The 23768-nt window shown below is 49.1% G+C and overlaps 6 protein-coding genes across 6 annotated transcripts; 4 read left to right on the top strand and 2 right to left on the bottom strand.

Annotated features, from left to right (window-relative positions):
- C8Q69DRAFT_247841 (putative ARID/BRIGHT domain protein) lies at positions 1 to 3391 on the top strand. The gene has a single exon (XM_028626555.1). It carries the CDS (start codon positions 353 to 355, stop codon positions 3302 to 3304), a length of 2952 nt encoding a protein of 983 aa, XP_028486123.1. The 5' UTR covers positions 1 to 352; the 3' UTR covers positions 3305 to 3391.
- Positions 3392 to 4743: 1352 nt separating this feature from the next.
- C8Q69DRAFT_506665 (putative mitochondrial large ribosomal subunit L49) lies at positions 4744 to 5575 on the bottom strand (the record flags this gene model as incomplete). The annotated part of the gene is made up of 3 exons (XM_028632827.1): positions 4744 to 4794; positions 4932 to 5335; positions 5419 to 5575. The coding sequence occupies 3 exons, from the start codon at positions 5573 to 5575 to the stop codon at positions 4744 to 4746; spliced, it is 612 nt and encodes a 203-aa protein (XP_028486122.1).
- A 354-nt stretch (positions 5576 to 5929) lies between these two features.
- On the top strand, positions 5930 to 7403 carry C8Q69DRAFT_506664 (putative eukaryotic translation initiation factor 3 subunit EifCe; the record flags this gene model as incomplete). The annotated part of the gene is made up of 3 exons (XM_028632826.1): positions 5930 to 7074; positions 7130 to 7324; positions 7385 to 7403. 3 exons carry the CDS (start codon positions 5930 to 5932, stop codon positions 7401 to 7403), a joined length of 1359 nt encoding a protein of 452 aa, XP_028486121.1.
- Positions 7404 to 9424: 2021 nt separating this feature from the next.
- On the top strand, positions 9425 to 11167 carry C8Q69DRAFT_506663 (proline permease PrnB; the record flags this gene model as incomplete). The annotated part of the gene is made up of 2 exons (XM_028632825.1): positions 9425 to 9931; positions 10013 to 11167. 2 exons carry the CDS (start codon positions 9425 to 9427, stop codon positions 11165 to 11167), a joined length of 1662 nt encoding a protein of 553 aa, XP_028486120.1.
- Positions 11168 to 11815: 648 nt separating this feature from the next.
- C8Q69DRAFT_247663 (hypothetical protein) lies at positions 11816 to 13253 on the top strand. The gene has a single exon (XM_028626554.1). The coding sequence runs from the start codon at positions 11962 to 11964 to the stop codon at positions 12997 to 12999; it is 1038 nt and encodes a 345-aa protein (XP_028486119.1). The 5' UTR covers positions 11816 to 11961; the 3' UTR covers positions 13000 to 13253.
- A 364-nt stretch (positions 13254 to 13617) lies between these two features.
- C8Q69DRAFT_401140 (hypothetical protein) lies at positions 13618 to 17881 on the bottom strand (the record flags this gene model as incomplete). Its single annotated transcript, XM_028627915.1, has 4 exons — positions 13618 to 16061; positions 16116 to 16772; positions 16833 to 17434; positions 17499 to 17881. 4 exons carry the CDS (start codon positions 17879 to 17881, stop codon positions 13618 to 13620), a joined length of 4086 nt encoding a protein of 1361 aa, XP_028486118.1.
- Between the last annotated feature and the right edge of the window lie 5887 nt (positions 17882 to 23768).

The following is a 23768-nucleotide window of genomic DNA, read 5'->3' as shown; positions in this document are numbered from 1 at the left end:
GGTATGTGCTTATCTTGTTGTTTTCCGATCCTTGCATCTGTCGTCGCCTTTCGTCCCATCTCTCTCCGGTCCCTCTGAGTGGCTTGGCCTTTCTAGTGGTGCTGGTGGCCCGCAGCTGGCGTTTCGCGCGTTGTCGTCGCGCCCTCGCCTGCCGGCCCCGTTGCGCATCCCAACGCGTCTGGATCGTCTTGGTAGTAACCTGTCGCTCGAGACCTGTCGGGGGAAGCACGGAGTGAGATGGTGACGATGCTGTCGCGTGGCTTCTTGATGATCCCTTCATGCACGGTCGCGTCTCTGATTACTTGCTGATCCATATCTTCGCTCCATAGATGGGTTGGTCGAGCTATACGACATGAATGCCTGGCTTGCTGACGCCTCGAACATCCCAAACCATGATAATGGTGCCTTTAACCCGACCATCGATCCTTCGATGGCCTTCCTCCATCCTTCTCCGACTCCCCAGGACCCGAACCAATTCCAGCGCATGTTCAATGGCGTCCCGCGAAACGTCTCGCCCGGATTCAACCCAAACCAAGTGATCCCCTCGAAGCGGCCACGACCAGAAGATGGAATGTCTATGTCGCCTCGCCAGGCAGCTGGTGGCTTGCCAGCGACACGGTCGCAGACGCCCCATCAGGTCCCGTTCCCTGGCTTCCAGGGCCCTTCCAACGGTGCTCCGCAGTTCGCTCAACCACCAACGCCCTATCAACATCTCCAACAAGCGGGCTCAGCCAATGCGACACGGTCTCCGATCATGCAAGACTTTGACCAGCATGGGGTCCAGAGGATGCAGACTGCGTCTCCCAGCCCGTTCTCTCCTGCTGGTCACCATGTGGGATCTCAGATGTCACCGACGCAGTCTGAACATGGTAGCCGAGTAAACACGCCTCAAAACAATACTTTCATGCCAGGACAACCTTTCCCTCAGGGGATGCCGCCTCAGTTCTCGCCAGCGCCGGCTATGACATCCGCTGCTGTCCAGGCATCCATGCAAGCGCAGTTCAATAACATGCCGCAAGCATATCCTGCTCAAGCCTTGGCGGCGCAACAGCAGCGATTGTACCAGATGCAGCTTCACAATCAAGCCCGTCAGATGCATGCTAACAACCCTGCCATGGCCGGTCGGCCCGGTAGCAGCGGGATGAATCCTATGGTTAATCCCCAGATGGCGGCCATAAGGCAAATGCAGCAGAATATGACTAAACCTGCGAACCCAGAAGGCTTCATGAGATCTCTTCAGAAGTTCATGCTGTCTCGCAACCTTCCTCTAGACCCAAACCCGATCGTCAGTGGGCGGCCGCTCAATCTAGTGCAGCTTTATGCGACCGTTATCAAGATGGGCGGATCAAAGAAGATCACGGCTGCAAATATGTGGCCTGCTATTGCTCAGCAACTACAATTCCCTCAGATGCAGTATCCCATGGCCGCACAGGAGATCCGTGACCACTATCTGAGGAATCTTGCGCCATATGAACAGGCCTTCCTAAGCTCTCAGCAGAAACAGTTTGCAGAACAAATGCAGCAACATACTCCACAGAGGCAACCTAGTGATCCCACTGGGATGCCCTTTCAACAACCATCTCCTGCAAAGCCTGGTCAAGGATTTGAAGCCTCGCAACAGTTTTCCCAATCTCCCCAAACTGGCATTTTGGTCCAGAGCAACCTGCAACAGAACGCAGCGAACGGATTCATGACCCCGCAAGTTAAGGCCCAGTCCAAGCAGCAGCCACCACAGCACCGACCAAGTCTCTCGCGTACCTCACAACCTCCAGGGACACCGCAAGACCCTTCTGGGCAGTTCCCCGTTCCGTCACCCGCTCAACCCGGGAAGGCTTCATCCGCCGCAGTGGCTGGGAAGCCTCCTGGAGGTCCTGAACCATCAGCGCATGTACCCTTCCAGCATCCTATTGAAGATCCGTTCAAACCGAAGGTCTTGTCTGAACACAAACTTCATGGCCCGGTAGTGGTCGACGAAGTATACTCACTAGCGGAGGATATAACGAGGCTCAAGCCAAACGTCCCTAGTTTTGCGGAGCTAGGCGTTATTGATATTCATGCCTTGACGATGAGTATCAAGTCCGGCTTGCATGCTGAGATGCGGATGGCCTTGGACACACTGACCACCATCTCATGTGAGCCAGCCATTCAGCTGTCCCTGGATAACTGTGACGATCTGGTCGAGACTTTGGTGGAATGCGCGGAAGAGCAAGCGGAACTGCTTGCTGAGAATACGATCGAGGTGTCGGATGTCATGCTTCTCCCTTCGTATGAGGAGGTCGTGCGCGGCTGCCGCCTGGAGATATCGTCGCTTGTCGACGTCCCAGAGTTCGGTAGTCTCGAGTATGAGCTCGATCGCGCCGTCGACAGGATTATCTGTATCACCACTATTCTTCGCAACTTCTCATTCACGGAGTCGAATTTTGGAATATTAGGAACGGCGCCTGTCGTCAAGTTCTTCTCTACTATAATTCGGTATCTGGGGACAAGGAGTATGCTTTTGCGGACACATCAGAATACCCTGGATTTCATGAAGGACGCGGTGACATACCTCAGTAACTTGGCGCACACGATTCACCTTCCTGGGAAGGAGGAAGCTTTGTGTCTTCTACATTTCCTCTTGTCCTTTGTGCCGACTCCTGCGCCTAGTCTTGGACCCAAGGGCATCATGTTTGCGCCTTACAATCCGGCTGTCCACAGATATACACCTGCTGCAATCGATAGCTTGGCCAAATTGCTAGCTAGAGATGAACCAAACCGAATGTATTACAGGGCTATATTTGCTGGTGAAGGGTCCGCAGCGCCTCAGGACGAGTTACTTACCCGTGCCTTCGGCTTGGCGATCTCCCCCATCCCGGATCAGCCACGGAAACCTCTTGCTATTGCAGATGCCCGGAAAATATTCCTAATGCAGGGCTTATTGGCAGCCGATGTCCTATCCGGCTTTGCTACTGGTTCCCTAGCGAAGGCATGGCTGAAATCTACGGATGGTTTCGCAGTGCATCTCCTCAGACTTTCCTGCCTGCTAAGCACAGAACGAGTGCCCCCGGTCAACCAGCGTCAAAGTCAGGCAGCAAGAGGGCAGGCGGACGCAGATGCGCATGCATATAGCTCCATAATCCACCGAGGGTTGGCGATTCTGCGTCGATTAGCGGAAAAGTCAAAACGCGTGGACGGTGCTGCCACCTTGAGTGTTCCTTCAGGTGTTCTTCCGAAGAAAGAAAGCCTGCTTGGTGCCTTGCTGACGCCAAACCTAGATCCAGCGGTGGTTCGACAATTGATCACTTATGCTGGATTGGGTGTTTGACGATACTATCCGCAAAGCTGTTCCTGCTTTTCCTTCTGTGCTCTGTTAAAATAAATTCGGGCCTTTCCGGATTAGTTGACTGCATTCGGATTTCCAATATTTTTTCTCTTCTACTGATGTCTTCTTTCCTCTGAAGGTGTTTTATTCTTGGCGCAGGCGAGGAAACAACTACTGCTACAATGACATACTATACCGTTTTGTTTGACAGTGTACAGTGCCGAAATCCCTTTTTGAGCGAGTGTGCATGATACGTTTTTTTGGGTTGTGATTGATGGCTAGCACATTATTTGCTTTTCGAGATAATAGTATCTCTCTCAATTGTGTGTTGAGCCGTTTGTTATTCATCTGCGAAGTGGGAAAAGCGAAATTTTTGGGAAAGGAACGGTCGGATACGGCGAATTCATGAAAGTATCATACCGATAACAGACATCCGCTCTCTCTCTAGGTAATTTAGAAACGAAGCGGGTATAAACTATTCTACACGGATTATTTTACAGTTCTCAATCCTGCATTAACGTAACGGTTATCTCTCCCAGAGTTAGAGAGATGGGAATGGGGACGGACGCTACCCTGATGCTCGAACCACAGTAAGCCGTAGTGACATTTCGAAGTTGCGTGATCTCTGGAGCTGGCAGAAAACCGGACGCCTATAAGAGAGTGGTAAAGTCGAGATATTGATATAGACCGAACGACCTGAACGTCCCTGATATTGTACTCAGCATATCTACTGCTCACATATACAGTTTCATCTATAAGACTCAGACAGAGAATCAATTATACAGTAAGTTGTAAACAGTTACCGAGTAGAGAGATTTCCATTTCCGTTCATTTAACCCCTAGTCCGTACAGTCGACTAACTTACTATGAGATTCAGAATATGAAAAAGAAAATAAAAAAAAGAAAAGTGAGAATAAGAGGAGACGCATATATTTTCTGCGTTAAGTTTACCCGGCTCAATAACATCCCCCAAATAACAGAAAATTCGCATGTCCATTTTTTTTCACGCTCGATTAAAAGCCTGCAAACAGACATATTTGAGGAGATCATTGGAGATGTACAGATAGAAATGATACATGGAGATACGTGAAGCGTGAAGAAATAGGGAGACAAGATGAGCGTAAGACCCAGACCGCCAAGGTTTAAAAGGAAACATACACCGGTAAAATCGACAAAGCCGAGAACGCAACTGCAGAACCCAATGGAGTAGGGAAATAAAAGAAAAAACGAAAAAATAGAATCCACGCTCACTGTACTCGATATTTCTCTCTGACTTTCCGTCTCTCTTCTCACGGCTCTTTAAACCCCTCTCGAAATTGCTACTGTGAACCGCTCTTTTTTCAAGATGATATGTGATTCGTCATCGCAAGGATGTGTAGGTCATGCTGTATGTCCGGGTCGTCGATATGGAGTTGATTGAATTTCAAAGTGAGAGGAACTTTTTAGAAGTTGCGTTCCAGAAGGAATTTCTGAATCTCGGGTTTACGCCAGCCCTATGTATTTGATTATCGGTTAGCCGACGTGTTACGGTGATGAGGAATTTTTGCTCTCTTCTATCCAGAGAGGGAGCTCTGGACCCCAGAGGAAAAGAAATAAATGGAAATAAAAAGAGAGTGCAGACTATGCATACCTTGACAATGATATGCCCATTGAGCCTGTTGATCGTTACATCTGGGCTCTTGTTGCGCGAATCTCCCGACTCCAAACCCAGGGCACGTGCCAGGTCACTCCGGAGGGCCTCCAGGTCGCCCTCTGTCTTCTGAATCTTGGTTTGCTGCTTGGTACCGCCAGCTTTGGTAACGAGATAGACGGGTAACTGGTTGGAGGGAGTACGACGAACGAAATAAGGCAGGTTGGTTAGCTGCAGAGGTGGAGCTTGTGCTTGCGTCTGCGGAGTCGTGGGGGCGGGATTCGAATGTCTCTCTGCGGTAGCCGGAGATCGACGAGTGAGCTTTGCCAGGAAGGTTCGCGACTGCTGAATAGGAAGCACAGTGTGGGAGAAAGAAGGTCTGGAGGGAGATTGTAGAAGGTTTCCTGCGACATGTTAGCAATTTTTTTTTCCCGGCTATCATACGATGCGGTAGGAAGCCGCGTCACGGGGAATATGGAAGCCATACGCAATTGACTCTGTCCTCCGTATGAGAATGTCACTGGGATTGTGCTGAAGCGTCTAGTTGACAGCGTGGTCTGGGTCGATGTGAGATTCAGCGACAGAGACGACGACTGCTTTCGGACAGCCGAGGATAGCGAGGAAGATGGCAGCAGAGACGCCATGACGGGCAGGAGAAGGACCGGACGAGCAACCTGACACCTCGCTGACTGCAAACAACGGCACCCAAGCAGACGGGGTCGAGAAAGCGTGGAGGTCTGGGGAGAGAACAATGGGATCTCTGGCTATCTTCGATACTTTCTTGCGTTCAAGCAGTTTTGACGTCCTCGACCGGCGGCCGTCGGTCTAGACTACTCTCGGCCTAGCGTGCTCCGGCCCTCCCACTCACATTTTCGCCCGCCAAAAGAAGTCGCACATTCATCCAAAGGAAGAAGATCCAGACGCTCTCTGCCTTCTATCTTCCCTTCCCCTCCCCAACCCCCTCGCTGTCGCTCTCTGCACCGCTGCCATCGTTCACCATGGCAGACAACGCTCCCCCGTCCGCAGAGACCCTGCTCAAGGGCGCCGCTGCCCAGCCTCCCAAGACCGCAGAGGAAATCGCAAAGGAATACGACCTGCTGCCCAAGTTGATCCCCTACCTCGACCGTCACCTCGTTTTCCCGCTGTTGGAATTCATCTCCGGTCAGGAGGATGAGAACCGCGAGATCACCCGCGCCAAGTATGAGCTTCTCAAGCACACCAACATGACCGACTACGTCGCGAACCTCTGGCAGGAAATCAACGACTCTGACAAGGTCCCCGAGGAATTTGTGAAGAAGAGGGAGGAAGTGCTGGCGAAGTTGCAGCAGTACCAGGAGGATAGCAGCAAGATCACGGAGCTGCTGCAGGATGATGCTGTTGTCGGTAACCTACGCAGCGACAAGGTTGCCAACTTGAAGTACCTGGAGGAGCAGCACGGTGTCACCGTTGACATGGTCAACGTCCTGTACGACTACGGCCGGTTCCAATACAGCTGTGGTAGTTATGGCAATGCCGCAGAGCTGCTCTACCAGTTCCGTGTCCTGTCCACGGATAACGACAAGGTCACTTCCGCCACGTGGGGTAAGCTGGCCTCTGAGATCCTCACCACTAGCTGGGAGGGTGCCATGGAGGAGGTACAGAAGGTGAAGGAGTCGATTGAGACTCGGCTTTTCAACAACCCTCTGGGTCAGCTCCAGCACCGATCGTGGCTGATCCACTGGTCCCTCTTCCCGTTCTTCAACCATGAACCCGCCCGCGATGTCCTTACCGACCTCTTCTTCTCCCCCGCCTACATCAACACCATCCAGACCAACTGCCCCTGGATCCTTCGATATCTGGCTGCCGCTGTCATTACCAACCGCAACCGGGGACACAAGAACACCAACGCTTACCAGAAGCAGCTGAAGGATTTGATCCGAGTAGTGCGACAAGAGGACTACGAGTATTCTGATCCGATCACGGACTTCGTCAAGGCCCTCTACGTCGACTTTGACTTCGAGGAGGCCCAGAAGAAACTTGGTGAAGCCGAGGAGGTGCTGCGGAGCGACTTCTTCCTCGTGGCCGCCGCTGATGCCTTCGTGGAGGCCGCCAGACATCTCATCTCTGAGAGCTACTGCAAGATCCACCAGCGGATCGATATCAAGTATGTAACACGCGTGCAGTCACCGTCCGACAAGAGTGCTAACATGGTTATTCAGGGACCTTTCCACCCGTCTGGGTCTGAACCAGGATGAGGGTGAGAAGTGGATTGTCAACCTGATCCGCGACACCCGTGTCGATGCCAAGATTGACTACAAGGAGGGCACTGTCCTCATGAACCACCCTCCTCAGTCGGTGTACCAGCAGGTCATCGAGAAGACCAAGGGTGCGTTCTTCAGAACGCAAGTCTTGAGGTTCGTATCGTCCAGGAAACTCCTCCAAACGAAGACTGTATAGCTAACATATGGTTCTAGTGCGGCTGTTGCCAAATAAACATGATCTGTGGCAGGGCCGTCTCTTTCGACTCTGTTTCTTCTTAATCAACAAACCACGAATTGCAGGCTTCTTGATCGATGGGACCAGTAGTGTGGCATAGGGCTGGCGTTCAGGCGGTCCACCTTTTCTTTTCTGTTCGACCTGATTTTTCCTTTTACCCATCTTGAAGCTGCCTTTTATTGCCTTCGAGAGTTTATTTTCCGTCGGGAAGACCCCGACTCCCAAAATATATTGATGGGATGGTGCAGTGTACCCCGTGGGTCACACAAAAAATATCATGTGATCTATGATGCTGTTATGAATAGTCGATAGACGCAAGTGAAGATGGGTTTCTTTTTCTCTCTAATGGGACTTAAACTCGTTACCTTCCCCTCATTATCTCTCCCTTGTTTTGGTCTGATCCTCGCCTGTCGTATCGCCCACTTTACGTACACAATCAGGACCTTGAAGGAGTTAGATAGCCCGGACCTTATCTGATATCATATCGCTCCGCATTTCGATCATATCTTGGATGCGAAATCTTATCGGGACGTTCGTACTCGGCGTGGCGCTCACCACGGACATACTGGTACAGTAGGACTTTTCCTTGGGGATACGGTAGCGTGTTGTCCTATGCGCTAGATACTATCTTAGTAGTTTCTCCGGGTGTATCTGCAAAGCCTAAGATATCAGAATGAACAAAAGCGGACATTGGAAAGCCACTGACGGAAAGCATAGAAGTTATGAAGTGTGAACACAAAAACACCTCTTTATCTCGATTATTACTTGAACTGCAATGCCCTTCCTATTGTGATTACGATGTAGTATGTACTAACAGTATATTCGTGACGAGTACGCTAATTCTTTCTAGGCATATGGGCCAAGTTTCATCCATTTCCGTTTCAACTACGGAGTAAGTAGACTACCTGGGTAGACTTGCCCGAAGATCCTCGCCGAGTCATACGCTTCTTCTCCCTTTGCCCTAACTCGAAAGGAGCGGCTCGGCAAATGATAACTAACCGCCGTCGTTTTGTCTCGGGAGTACTTACTTACTGCAATCTACGTGGTACTTAAGAAAAGATAAGCCGTCATAACATTTTTGAGGCGCACACCTAGGCGCTGTTCTATTCTATGAGCGGCGTTGACCTCTCGTGATGGAAAAGGAAGGAAAAAAAGACTGCGAGTTAATGTGGCGTCGTTCTTGCCAAGTCCCGTGTATATTATTACTTTTGGGGTGATTCTAAGCTTATCAGGAGACGTTTACGTGTGCTATAGCAGGGTTTGATAAGACTCTCGGATCCACGAGGAAGGGCGAGAGACCGGGGGGAATTGCACTGTATATGGATGCAAATGGTAAGATGTGAATGTGGTCAGTTCCGGCTCTCCTTCAATATTCTAATTCGGGAATGCGACAAGTATGATCTTGTCCTTCTAGAATGCCGTGTGCTGACTATCTTCGAAGCGCATATGCAGGAGCTGACTGATCAACATGAAGAGATTCTCAACGAGGCTGTCTCTTGCTTGTAGATTCGAAACTGTCCTCCTTATCTACCACGCTTGTCAACTACGACAAGGATAATTCTCCACCCAATGGCGTCTCCTCGATGGTTATCTCGCATAACGCTTGACAAGAACTAGTTGGCGGCGTGGCAACCCAGCTCCAAGCATTTTGCTCTCTGTCTAAGTTTCTCGGCAATCTGTCAGTCTCTGTTCCCATGTGGTTTCTTTGCGGCCGTTGCAGGTGTACTGTATGTGCACGGAAGCTCTTACTGCGGCGCCCTCAACCAAAGATGGGGACCCCATGCGCTAGGTGCTCTTGTCATGTTGCCACGAGGAGAATAATAATATAGTAATATATCCCATAGCTGTTTTCCCAGACCCTGTTGCTTTTTATTCTTGTCAACAGCCCTATCCTCGATCTTGATCCGGCCACGCCCAGGCGGCATAGGCTGAGACCCCCGGGCATCCATCAGTAACCCCCAGGGAAAATCAACATTAGTTGTTGTTTTGCACTCGTTGATTTTCCTCAATTGCCAGCCATGTGGGAGAAATCACAAGATACCAAGGGCGCCTTGCCGCCTGACGTTGAAGATGCCCCGGAAGATGGCGAGGTCATCGAGACACGCCAGAACCTCACGTCGAAGATTGAAGCTGATCTGTACGACGAACGATATGCATCCACCAAGCGCGGACTGAAGAGTCGCCATCTACAGATGATGGCCCTGGGAGGAACAATTGGTACCGGTCTGTTCGTAGGCAGTGGCCAAGCTCTAGCATTGGGCGGCCCAGCCTTCTTGTTCGCATCGTATATCATTGTCGCATTTCTCGTCTTTTTTATCGTCACTGCCATTTCCGAGGTTGCGTCTTACTTGCCGGTGCACGGAGGAAGTATGAGTTACTACGGATATCGATATGTCTCCAGCAGCCTCGGTTTCTCAATGGGGTACCTGTATTGGTATTCACTAGGAATTCTGGTTCCGTATGAGATCACAGCCGCTTCCTTAGTGATAGGATACTGGGATCCAGAAGGTCACATCTCAATTGGCGTGTGGATAACGGCAAGTAATTGAGATTTTGGCGATGAAAACCCCGAATTGAAAGAAGTGACTGCTGACGCCGATGGTTAGGTTATGCTGGTGATCATCGTCGGACTGAACCTGCTGCCTGTCAGTTTCTACGGTGAATCGGAGTTTTGGTTTTCCAGTCTCAAAGTCATCCTTCTCGTCGGTCTCCTGATGTTGTCGTTCATCCTTTTCTGGGGAGGCGGTCCGAGCCATCAGCGACTAGGATTCCATTATTGGAAACATCCGTATACAGCAGGGAAGACATATATAGTGGATGGCAATGCCGGACGATTTGTTGCCCTCCTACACTGCATTATCCTGAGTGCCTTCGCCTTCATGTTTGCGCCGGAACTGATCGTCATCGGAGGCGGCGAGATGGAGTCCCCTCGTCGCAACATCCCTCGCGCGTCAAGACGCTTCTTCTACCGTCTCGTGTTCTTCTATATTCTGGGAACCCTCTCCATCACGGTTATCTGTCCATCGGACAGCAAGAAGCTGACAAACGGCGGTGCTGGTGCGGGCTCCTCGCCTTTCGTCATCGGTATCAAGAATGCTGGTATACCAGTTTTGGACCACATCGTCAACGCAGTGGTACTCACATCGGCCTGGAGCTCCGGAAATTCATTCCTGTACATGTCATCTCGATCTCTCTACTCTCTGGCTGTGGCCAACCACGCACCTTCCGTCTTCAAGACCTGTAACCGCTGGGGTCTTCCCTACGTGGCTGTTGGAACCAGTGCCTTGTTCTCCGGCCTGGCATACCTTTCGCTAGGAACATCCAGTTCTATTGTCTTCAACTGGTTTGTGAATCTAACCAACACATCTGGCTTCCTCAGCTGGGCTTGCTGCGCCATCATTTATTTCCGCTTCCTCAAAGCGACCAAAGTACAAGGCGTGGAGAGGCCGTATAAATCACGCCTGCAGCCGTGGGGCGCGTATATTGCTCTCGTGGGATCTATATTCCTCACCCTTGTCAACGGTTTCACGGTATTCTTTCCCCAGGAATGGTCTGTTTCTGGTTTCTTTACTGCCTACATTGGTATTCCGGCCTTTGTGGTCTTGTATGTCGGTCACAGAATCGTTTACCGTCATGAGCCTTGGATGTGGCCATCGGAAGCTGTCGACCTACAGACTGGGCTGGACGAAGTCATTGCAGCTGAAAAACCTGAGCGTGTCCGTGATACTTGGTGGAAAAAACTGATGATTGTCATTGAGTGAGATCTTATAGTTTTTCTGTTCCGCAGTACACTTTGGATTGTATCTATTCGTGTTTGAAATAGAAAGTGGATGAATAATGTGCACAACATCTTGGTATTTTAAATCATAGTCCGTCCCAATCAATGGGGTTTGGTTAGATTAGGCCAGGCTTTGTGGGTTAAGTATATAGGCATCCCTTACTGGCATCTCTTCTTTAACTACGTGTGTCCGAATTGTGTCGGCCTACAAAGAGAACGCCAGGTGATCTGTCAATCATCCGTTTGATTACTAGATTACTAGGATATAGGTTCTTTGTATGCTAGAGATAAATATGGGATCGGATCTCCCTAGATCAACAAGCAAGCAAGCAAGCAAGCAAGCGAGCAAGCAATCAATTCATGCCGTTTTGGTCAGGCTATGCTTCCGTGCCATCATTCAATATTCGACAGATTCCCGCATAGCAGGTTTCCCGCCGTTTTACACCCTGAAATATATTTATAAAAAAGGCAGCTACAGTTCTTAGGCAGCAGACCCTCCGAAGGAGAAGCTTGGCGATAAGCAGGCACCCGCGAGGGGTCTTGATTTTGCTTCTGTCGACCTTCCGACCAGCATAATAGCAACGCCACAATCACCTTGCATTACTGTCAGTACTACCTACTTTCTTCATCTCCGCGGAACTTGACTTAAATCAATCAAATATCTACGTGCACATATCCGCCCAAGCCGGTCAACTAAGTTATTCAGATCGCCGTTCCGCCAATGGGCGACTTCGAAACTCTCTATTGGGCCAGACCTTTGTGCGAACACTTGGGTTAATGAAAGATGATGATGAAAACTGGACACTGCGGAAGCAGAAGGCCCACGTCTATCAAAAACTAAATAACCCTAATATACCTACAAACCTGCGGTCGACACCAGAATCCTTCACAGACTCGCGAATTGTTCGCCTTTTGCGCGAAGTTATGTGCCGCGACTACTTAGATATCTCCTTTTCGAATGCTCCCGTCCGTGCTCGCCGAGTGCTTACTCCAAGAAATGAAGCCTTGGACTTTCTGCGACATCCTACAACACGAAATACAGTATCAGATCCATCTTACGCAACGGCAAGTAGTATGATTAGTGGCGAGATGGCACTGATCAACCTCGAGTGGTGCGCTCGTGGGGACGAAGCCGTTACAACCGAATGGTGCACGCTCTCCCGGCTTCCTCCTGAGAAAAGACCGGAGGCCCTCACTCAAATTGCTTACATTGCGTGGTTCAGATGGAAAGTACAGGAGCGTGTATTTTGCGTAGCTGAGGAGTTGATACGGGTCGGCTTGTTATCATTGGAGGCCATTTATGCTCCTATGAATCTCTGGGAAGCAACACCATCGGTGGCATCAGTCATGGCAGCTCTTGAGTGTTTCACGATCCCCCAGTCATGCATGGACTATGAGGAGAAGATTTGCGGCACCTATTTCATTCAGCCTGTCCAATGGCTTGCGACACTTATCGTCAGGTCCTGCTCAGACTGGACATCCATTATCGACCGCCTAAGCACTATACCAGTTCTTGGTGAACTGGATTCGAAACTAGCCTCGAGTTTTAGGCAGGGACTGCGGAAATTCACCGTCAATCCAGATGAAAAGGAAGAAGCCCTAATTGAGATTCCCGCATATGGCTTTTGGCTTCCTCATGGGACCAAGCTTGCGGACTTCCATGCCAAATGGACTGGAAGGTATTCACGTGTGATTGAAGCTTACAAAGATTGTACTAAAAAAGATTGGGAATCTTCTGAGGATATAGAGAGAAGCATGGCCAATTTGCTGGCAATGGAGCTTCAAGCTCATGGCCTCGAGGTGTCGCAGGCTTGATATTGAACTGATGGGAGTACCCTGTTGCCTGGCGCTATACTTTTCTCCTAGCTTGCTAGCTAACTCTAGCTTCAATAGGAATGCAAAATTATTTAATGCTTAATCAAACCCGCGGCCCAAGACCAATTGAGCCCTTCCTGTACACTGGAGTAAATTAGATACCGCTACAGACTCTGATCATCAGCTGATCAACTACTCTACACAGAACTTTTGGAATAGGTCAGGCTTTATAGGTATATAGGTCTCCCCTACTGGCATCTCTTCTTCAACTACGTGTGTCCGATCTTAAACATTGCCCTCTGAACCCCATAAAGAGAATCTTGGATTATGATATGGCGGAATACTTCTAAACGAATTCCTCACCTTGCTAAAATCATATCCACTAATAATCTATTCCAGGATGAAGACCAGTATATTTTGACGAGTATCCTTATCGAAAGACCTGACCAAACTGGTATTCTTTCGTCCACTGCCTATAATATTCTTCGCGAGCCTTTGAGATACAGATACTAGTAGCGCGTTGGAAGTGAAATAATGAGACAGTTTTCGCTTGCTAGACTCGAACATAGTCAGCGCCACTGTCGGACCGATGGCCATCTCGGATCTCACTGTTGACAGCTACTCAGAGCTACTCAGCGATTCATAGTGCACAGATGAACCATCGTTCTCATCTGATCTTTCGGGTCTCCCCTCATCCCCATCCCAGCACGACTGTGCAGCTGCCATTTGGTTATGCTGCCGTTTCCTAGACATCCTGTACCCACCTGTCTCTTGTGATCGTAATCTCTTTCTCGAGGAGTACTGATCTTGGAGAACCTCAGCTGTTGAGGCAAGACTTTCTGTTGTACCTGACCCTCTGACGCGGGAAAGAAGCAATTTTGCGTACGCCGCAGCCGTTGCGGATGCATAATATTGCCAGGTCTTGTTCTTGTGAGAATCGGCGTAGTCACATATCCCGCGGATGATCAAGCACGGAAAAGTATTCATGACCCCTGCTGCCTCCATCTCGAAACAAAGCACGTTATGCTCTCTTCCAAGTTTATCTCGCTCACTAGCAGATCTCATCAACCGGTTTCCGGATGCAATCAGACCGTAAAAAATCCTCGGTTGATCGGAAGAGCGTCTTGTTCTTCTCATCAAGTAGCTCGGATCGCATCTCTCACAAGTTTCATCCTTCTCATTAGGATGTATATATTCGGGGGTGAAAAGTTGATCATTGTCTGCTCCTGGATATTTATATTGTGGACTGCGTTCTTGGATCCGTTGCAGAAACTCATCGAGGGGCGTGGGTGATAGATTTGGGTCGGACTCCAACTCGCTAATTGCACACATCAGAGTCTGCGGTGGTGGACATAGGTATCCATTTAGTCGCGATATTCCTAATTCGAGACTCTTAATCATATCATATGGGAGAACGCCCGAGTACATTCCGGAGGGTGTGCTAACGACGACATCTCCAAGACGAATATCATTCTTCGTCGAAGGTACACCCGCTCCAATACCAGCCAAGAGACAGAAATCCAGTGACGGAAAGCTCCGTCTCATATTCGATATGACATCCGTGGCCGCGTTCGTGCCATATACTCCATGTGGAAGACATACAGCAACAACATTGTGCCCTCCCATGCGTCCAAAAGCATAATAATTGGGGTCTCCATCTGCTATTGCCACATTGGAGTGGGCTTCGTCAAACAGGGAGCGGACAGCCTTCAATTCAATATGTAGAGCACACACAATCCCTATTCTGTATTTATTTGCGGACTGAGAATTGCTCCCGATGCCTATTTGTCGCTTACCTGACCCGGGTTTTTTCCTAAGTCGCTGGCTGGAATTCGGGTTATCGTTGGCGGACGAACTAGAGCTAGCTGGCATCCCAGTTTCACTGGGTGTCGATGAATATGAACTCCCCCCAAGGCCACTATCGTCAGAGTGGGTATTTAGAGACTCTTTATAGGGTGTATCGCTACCCAGGTGGATTGGCGTCCGTGATGGTGGACCAGTATCGCTCCAGAACCACCGGTGTCTCTTGTTGAATCCAAAGATGACAGCTCCGTCATTTTGTCCCATATTGGAGGGAATGGAGGAAATTGCAAGTAGCTGACGACGCATGCTCGAGGGAAGAAGACTCTGAACCAAAATTGTGTGACTTTTGTGCCTGTCTCCGTTGCACGGACAAAGGGCTAATGCCTCTTCGGGTATGTTCCACATGATATCATGGGTTAGTTTCATTGGAACACTGTATGGATCACCATGAGCAGCCATGATTTTATTCAGATCGAACATGGTAGCAGCAAGGTATGATTTCTTCGGCTTCAATCTTGACCACTTCGAACAAGAAGAGTTCAGCGGCCTAATGATATCCCCGAACCCACGCCCAAATACTGTGATGGCCTTTATTGAGCGGATGAAATCAACCCAAGATAATCCGTCTTGGTTGAGAGTGGTATGACGGGGATGAATGGGATCTCTTTCGAGAATCAGGTCCTGAAAGTCCCATCCTTCCAGCAAAGACCGTGGTACCGCAGCCGTTCCTTCAACATCTCTGAGGCCACTGACTTGGTAGTCGTATAATTTTTCTAGCTGATCATAGAAGTCCTCCACACGGTCTTTGAATTTTACATGCGCATCGACACAGTATATACTGAGGTCCACATTCTTCGGGTTAAGAAGGATGTGCAGAGCGGCGGCGGGGTGGTGTGCCTTCGAAGCCTCAGTCAAGCTATCTTCTTTGAGGAGAAGTACTGATCTGAGAGCTGAATCAGACCTGTCTCGCTCCAAAGACGCACGAACTAGATGCAGCAGACCACTCGCTCCATTGAGTAGCCAGCCCCTTTCCTCTCCAACGTCCCAAACATTGATGTATTTTTCAGCGACCCATTTCATTTTACTCACGTAGCCGTTGCGTCGTAAACGAACATCTTTTCGGCCCAGGATGTATCCTTTGGTCCCCGTGATTGTGTAGTCAGAGGATAGAGATGCATCCTTCAAAATACGAAGCTCACAACGCGGAGGGAGCCGAGGAAGCTGAGAGTCGCTAATTCCGTAATTTGCATCGGCTGCTCCTGTGTTAAGTGTCAGATGCAAGAGCCTTGTGGGAATGGGATGGAACCCCTTACCACCGTAGAATACCATCTCAGGGCACCAACCCAGGATATGCCGGGCCTTCTCTAACTGGCTGATTGAAATAGTCAAGTCTGGGAATATCTGACTCTCAAGATACGAAATTCGCTGATCATTACTTTGCTGAATAAGATGCCAGCTAATGGTATCGTTGATGCTTCCCGTTGGGACCAACAAAGTCGAGAACCCCTTTAGCACGGTCTTTCCATGAAACCGGTGTACCTTTCGAGTATCCATAAGATGAGCCATGACGTGAAGTGGGATTTCGAGACCCGGAGGGCACTCTGCTGGTCTTTGTCGAATTGGGAAGCCCTCAACGACCGCTGGGCGAGAAACTAGCCCCAACCAGCAATATTCGGCAGAAGGATTTATCTCATGTAGTTCAATGCCGATATCAGATACATAAGATATCGAAGGAGAGTCCTGATTAGATACGTGTCCAATTTGAACCGAATTAATGATGGGTTTGCTCCTCACGAGTGTATGCTCGTGCTGCGCAGACTGAAGAGCACTTGCAGCCCACGCAAGCTGCTCGCCTACTTCCGCGATAGACGCCGCAGTACCACAGATATCAAGCCATACAACCAATGATGACTTGCAATCCTGTGATGGATGCATTGAGATGTTCATAGTTATACCGTCATCCCGGGTGACTGCATTTTCGTGTTGCGTATTAGTGGCGAGAGCACAGGATGGGAGGGACAACCACATACCAAATCCTTCACGGGTATTTGAAACAAGGGATTTGAGGAGTAGAACCATGGCATCACCGGTTACAGGCCATGTTCGACGCATGTACTCGCCGAAGCTTTCTGCTTCGACCTCACTGTCGAACCCGGTAAAAGTAAGAGCTTGCTCGAGGGCTGCCGCCGGGTCCTCTTCGTACTCCTCTAGCAGAAACTTGAGAGGATCCCATTTTATTTTGAAACCTACGCTAAAAGTTTCCGTGGGCTTTTGATGGCTGATTCTCGATGAAACAGGTAATGATTTGAGGATGGCATTTCTGATGCCCTTTGCGACGTCCTGACCAGGCGTGTAAAGAATGCACTCGTTTCTTACGTGTGAGAGAAGCCATGTATATGTCGGGGCGCCCTGGACAAGACGTCGGTATTCTAGCAGACGGAGAGATTCGTGTCCATGAGCCTCTGCCTCCAGTTGGCGTTCAGTATGTTGGACTTGCTTATGGGCATGGTCGTCGTTCTTCGACTGCCGAAGGCACATGATGTCGCCCGAGGGCATGTCATTCCCATATTCCGGCCTCTCCTTATTGCTGTTGTCTCTGATTAGGCGCTCCTTGAACACTGTCACGATGTATCTAGTGGAAAATAACGACAATTAGCAACGCTCCATAAGTGCACCGTTATCTCCGCTCAACATACTTCCGATTCTTGTGAATGAGAACCACCATGTCACTATGCAACGGGGTAGGTGAACCATGACCGAGGCTGAGGGCAAAAGCTTTGAGAAGATCCAAGAGGACAGCGGAAATTCTCTGCACAGTTTTCTCATCAGGCTGGTAAGGCTGGATAACCTTGACAAGCTCGTCAGCAAATTCACTGAGATATTCCATTCTAGTGTCGGACGTGGCGTAGTCATCTGAGTATATGCTTTCCGTCTCGGACTTCACGGTTAAATCTGCATCTGTCTTCAGAAGTTCGGACACAGTACATTTGGAGAGACTCTGACCCTCGTCCAGCTTTGACTCTTTATTCGTGCCGGATAATCCTGGTGTATCAGTGAGACTCTTAGTTGAGGCTAGCATAGAGTGGATATGAGAGAAGCGCTGATCGTTCAGCGGCCGCTTCAACTCATGCGTTTGCTCATGAGGATGAGGATGAGCCACGATGGTCCAGGTATAATTGTCGGGGTCAGTTACTAGCCACCACCTTTTGGTGAGTTGGTTTAGTGAGCGTGAAGCGATACATTGAAGTATTGCCATTTTGTCGCCCTTTGGCCTGACATTTTGGGTGGAATGAGCGCCCATTTCATCCTCACAAAAAACGAGAACCGAGCCTGGTCTAACCGCTCTGGAGAGCCAATGGAATCGAAATCGTGTGACTCGCTCAACTAGACCTCTTCTGCAAGCCTCAATCAGAATAACTGCATCGAAAGTATCCGCAATACGTCCGTAGTAAGTATCTATTATCCCTTTTAGGGGGCCTGTTGATACAATGGCCTCTGGTTTCCGGACGCATAGTGCGGCCAAGTAGCTTTCTCGACTTATTATATGAAGAGATTTCAAGACCTCTTCTGTAATTTCCATCTGCGGTACGTTCTCTGTATTGATAAAGCTTTGGGATGAACCGAGAATATTCGGGGTAAATACTTTGGAGTTTAGAGGGGGACTTGGGGCCGAACCAGTGCCTATAAGAGTCAAGTCTCTAGACCTCTTCGAGGCCTCTTCTGTAATTCCCACCTGTGAATCTTGAGCTAGAGGAGGACGTAGGGATGAACCCCACAGCCTGACTTTGGCACGAGCTTCCTCTTTCGCGAACCATTCTTCAGACCTAAAAAGTATGATAAGAAAGCATAATAATACATAAAGCGAATGGATACTTACTTTTTCAACAGTTCAGAAGGGTTTTCATTAGGATGCATTTCGGCAAGATGGTGACCAAAATCGTCCAAATATTTCCACCGTCTGAACCTCTTTCCACACTCAGACGCAAAACATCTATATACCATCCGAGGTCCATTTCCAGACTTCTTGAATAGACAATGTCTCCTGTGTCTTTCAAGATCATTTGCAGTTCTAAACCCCTCTTTTTGTGTACAATTGGGTTCATCACATTTGAACGGCGTTTTGTCTTCAGCTTTGCGTTTTCTTTCAAATGAATTAGCTTATAAGCCATCAGTCTTGTGTATAATGAACTCACCCTTTACCGGGGGGTCCTTCTTCTGGCTCGAAAGCTGGCATCTTGTTTCCGTCGTATAGCTTACTCTACCCCGCGCCGTCTGCTGTAACGGAATAGTATTGCAGAGAGACTGACGATGTTCAAGTCAAATCTCACAAGAGCAAGCTGTCAGAACGTGGTATAGTTATTCCTAGTCTTTCGTTCATTGAGGCTGATGCCAAGACTAGCTCAGCTTGCGGGGTGAAGTTGTCGCGTCTTATTATCTGTTCGTGAAAGACCTGGCCAAGATGGTAGAATCAAAAGAAGCCGACAGATGTGTCGAGGGAGAAAACAAGACAGATGCTAAAATTTGACGGGAGCCTTGTCATCATAAGGAATATAATGGGGAGTCAGATGGGCAAGTGTGAAGCAGCACGAAGTGCGCCTTATTAGCCGCCCAGGTTCAAAGGTCTTGAGCACAGCCCCCCAGTCACGCTCCAAGTAATGTAATCTCGCTCCAATCAGGCGCTGTCTAAATACTGGACCATCTATACTTAGGTATCTCGTCAAAAATATTTACCCCCTGTAGCTGAATTTTTCTAAAACCCACCGATCATTGAGAGTTGTAACTTCCTTCTACGCCTCTTTACATGACATGAGCTAGCTCCCTGGTTATGCTTCCTCTCACTACAGCGTCTGATATACCCCGCCTTCCGGACCGCTTTCGAGCGACTTCTACTTGCTTACGGTTACTGGGACGAGGCCTTCGTCTCAACACTACCTCGCACTGGCGGCTGCCTCTCCTAGCTCCTTGGTGAACCCAGCACGTAACCCACTCAAACAGCGATGCTGCGCAAGCAAAAATAAGTATGGACGGTACTTCTTGATTTCATAAGGATACACTGAGAGGTGAATTGGCGCGGAAGGTAGATACAGACGTTATCCCTCGGATGAAGTTGCTTGACGGCGCCAATTTGATGTACTGTATATCCTACTGTTTTATGGTTCCTGTCCGACCATTTGTCCTATAGCTGCTCAGTAGTGTCCGAGCTGTAATCGAACACAGACGAAGCACATTGCCCTGTAAAGTTGTGGGATTCAACAATGGACAATGCGGACTTAGCTTTGAACCAGAAGATGACCTTCTCTTGCTGGAAAGCTGCATGCATAATTCAGGGTGTATTTCACTTAATCCGTGATTAAGACAATGGCTGATATGTTGCTCTGGCTTGTAGGCCACAGCTGGCTTTGACTAAGTATCTGCTCGACTGACCGTCAGGCATTTATTTGTCTGTTTTCTCCAATTTGCTCTCGATAGCGGGTGACAATACAGTGGGTCATAGTCTCGTATGTTAAGTAGACGGCATACCATCTGCTGGTTTAGCATAAGTGAGGTTCTGTGTTCCCTCTTACTAGGAAATATTGTTATTAACGGCCATAGATATCTTCCCATGGATGGTGCGCTATTATTAATATGGTTCGTCCATGGAGATTACCGGAACTAGGTAGGGTAGCACGAAGATTGGCGAAAGTCCGGAGCTGGAACTTCTCTGACGATATTCGCGTATGCAGGAAGATGACTATCAATGTTACTCATAAACATTACTATAAGCTGGAAGCATCTAAAGTTCATTCGGTGGGGGTGGTGGCATTGATGCTAGAGGTCGTCGACCTGAAGCTGTCCAAAGTCTCTTGGTCAAGTGGTTATTGGGACGTCCAATAAGCAGGTGTATAGCCGAAAGTATATCTTTGTGGTGATCTGTATGAAATGGGAAATAAAGGATAACAGCATTGAACATTCACGAAGAGGGGGTGTAGATGAAGAACAGTAAGCTTTTTGAATAGGAAAATTCCACTATTCAGAATTCACGACGAGATAGATAACCGAAAGGGGTATAATGGTGTAATTTGCAGCTCTAAGTACTAACCTCACTCGACAATTCGCGACTGCAGGCCATAAACACCCCATAAACTGACGGTGATGGATATGGATGCCACTCCCCACGCCAGATTGACATTATGGGAATGGGCCCTGCAGTTTTGTGTACCATGCGAAACAGTGTAACATGCTAAGTACCAAAAGGTACATACTTAGCACGTTGTATCTCAATGACGCAACAACAAGAGAGTTACCCTTGTTGCAACAATTAAAGGAAATCGATCATCCGATCATTGTATGATCTTAAGAGAAAGAGCACCCGTTTCCGGGGGCTCAACATCAACGATATCGCCTCGAGTCGCACTCCACTGGCCGTCTGCGTGGGCGCTGTTCCACAGGAACCAGCTCGTTGATATAGGGTTCAGTGGGCGAGTATCTCCCTGTGCTGTCGAGATACGCGTTGCTAGCCATTCGAAGAGCCTCTTGACGTTCGTATTCTCGAGACATGGCCGCTAGATCCTCGATTTGCTCCTAATGTCAAGTCAATTGCTATTTTTATGTGATGGATACGAACATGGTTGAAGGGCATACTCGTGTCAAAGGCATACCAACGATAAGATAACCATCGCGCCCCTTCGAAGAGAGAGTCAGGAACAATCTGAGTCTGGATGATACGAGGCACCATATGGCAAGGATGTCGTTACCTGATAAGTATAGGGTCGTGCTGAAGCAGATGGACCAAGAAAGTATTGTATATGACCAAGTACAATGTGCCGTGAGAGACCATATCCAGGAAGCCAGTATCGTTGAACCCGGGACATAATTGATACAGTAAGCAAGTCTGTTGATAGTTGACACTAGCAGGGTACTGCACTGGTCGAAGAGGCTATACTGGAGCTAAATAGATTAATAAGACGTGTGGCATTTCCACATCGGCATGGTCGAGCAGGAACTCCCACCTTTTAAGCCCAGGAACAAACCGCAAACATCTGGCGGGATCGAGGTCTCACGCACGCCTCTATCGCGGGCTGAAAGCTACCGCTTCTCAGGCGGACATGGAAGATCCATCGTGGGAATACCGATTACCGGGAATAGATGAGAGACCCTCGCTTCGCCGTTGAAGATGATGTTTATGTCACGCTGAGCCGCCGCCTCACTCTTTTTTCAGATGACCCCGTCCAACGATCGCCAAAGTGAGGCTTCACGGTCCAGGTCCCTCCCAAGTCGATGAGGATCACACAGTCCACTGAATCCGGTCACTCCTGGGTTATTTCGTCCGTTTTCCTGCAGTCGCCTCTGGCTCGTCATAGATGTTCTTTGCGCGCGAGCATGCGACGCCATTTTGGGTGCTGCTGCGACGATGTCGTGGCCCCACGGATCGCACAGTGCCTCGAGTCCAGACTTTGCCCCAGAACCTTCTTGCAGCGTTAAGGACTTCAGTCTCGCATAATACACTGCGCCGATACGGAGTCATTGGGAAACTCGACATAATCTCCTTTCCGTTAGCTGGAAGCAGAGGTTCTTAGTCAATACCCATAGCGGAGTTGAGGGACGAGAGGAAGGCATGATGGACGCAGCAGCCGACAAAACAGTACCTCTCCGGTACGGAGTCTTTTTGTATCGAACTCAGAATACGCAAAATGGTGCTCATTAATATCACACCGCGTGACAGGCGGTGGATAATGGGTCCTATTGATCCCTCCTGGCTACCCCCGAAACCGGAGAAGTCGCGCGGCTATTGGATGCGAAACAAACCTCACATAAGAAGTTGTCATGCAGAATTTCCGCTTCATTGTTGCCACTGGCATATTCCATGGTCTATCTTTAGTCCAGGCTCCTGGGTGGGAGTCTGAGATGGGCGATTGACTCAGCAGTGTCTCCTGGCGCTGGGGCCGTACTGATACAGCTGACGGCGGTACAGACATCCATGCTGTAAAGCACGTCAGTGACGCTGCTGATAATGGCAGACCAAAAAAGTATCCGAGGGATTGGTAGATGTATTTCTCACCGATTGAGAATCTGTCGTTCATGAATCTTTGCGAAGCTCCGACGGATCAGAGTTCGAACGGACGGTGGAGATAGTCCCCGTGCAGGAGCAAAACCTTACTGCGGTCTCTATTCTCATTCAGAAACCATACGTTCGTGATTTTGAGGCTGTAGTTAATCAGTTCTAGCGCCTAGTACATACATCCATAGCATTCCAAGTCGACCCACCTTTCCGAAGGCTTGGTAGGTTATCCTCAAGGCCACAGTGCCATCGACCCACAGCCTGTCCATGCTTGTGTATATCCAACAAGTGAGGCGCCAAAGCGGGATCATGGAGAGAGCACTCTCTAGCTATGGTGGCAAACCGCCATCTGTAAGTTGACCATGAAAAGGTGCAGAAAAGCCCAAGGTCCCCTTGCATGCACAGAAGCAGGGTCGAGTATTCTCTTAGGCCATGTCCCCCCCATCGTTTTCGCTCTCATGCTTGACATAATCGGTAACTACCTAAGGTAGGTACTGTACTTGACCTAACGCCAGAGCCCAAAGCCAAAACAGGAAACATGTACAGAAGCCAATGCTTTGCCACTGGGAAGGAAGACCTGGATACAACCGCTCGTATAATGCATGCCATTGTGCGCCTCCTTTCAGGCATCTTTGGCCTCGAAGATCTATCTATCATCATGACTAACCACATATGGGAATATGGGAATACATATCGCCAGACACGGCCGTAATCACCTCTCTCTATTTGGCTTATCCTCGGAATATAGCCTCCGCTTTCGGTGGATGCGAGTCTACATCTTTTTGAATGGAGCTAACGGATATTCGTACCATCCAGCTCTCATGTACCTCTTATCTCTTGGGACCGGCAAGAGTCACAGGCAGCCATATATGGAAGGAGTAAGAAAAACGAGGTAATACAGGCTCGATGCCACCGGGGGAAACGGCTA

Source organism: Paecilomyces variotii (assembly GCF_004022145.1).
Source record: "Paecilomyces variotii strain CBS 101075 chromosome Unknown C8Q69scaffold_4, whole genome shotgun sequence".
NCBI lineage: Eukaryota > Fungi > Ascomycota > Eurotiomycetes > Eurotiales > Thermoascaceae > Paecilomyces > Paecilomyces variotii.
The sequence above is the reverse complement of the archived record's forward strand: the minus strand, read 5'-3'. Positions and strand labels throughout refer to the sequence as shown.

Excerpts from the sequence above, each read along its gene's own strand:
- C8Q69DRAFT_247663 (XM_028626554.1), top strand. The coding sequence starts at position 11,962 with ATGAAAGATGATGATGAAAACTGGACACTGCGGAAGCAGAAGGCCCAC.
- C8Q69DRAFT_247841 (XM_028626555.1), top strand. The coding sequence starts at position 353 with ATGAATGCCTGGCTTGCTGACGCCTCGAACATCCCAAACCATGATAAT.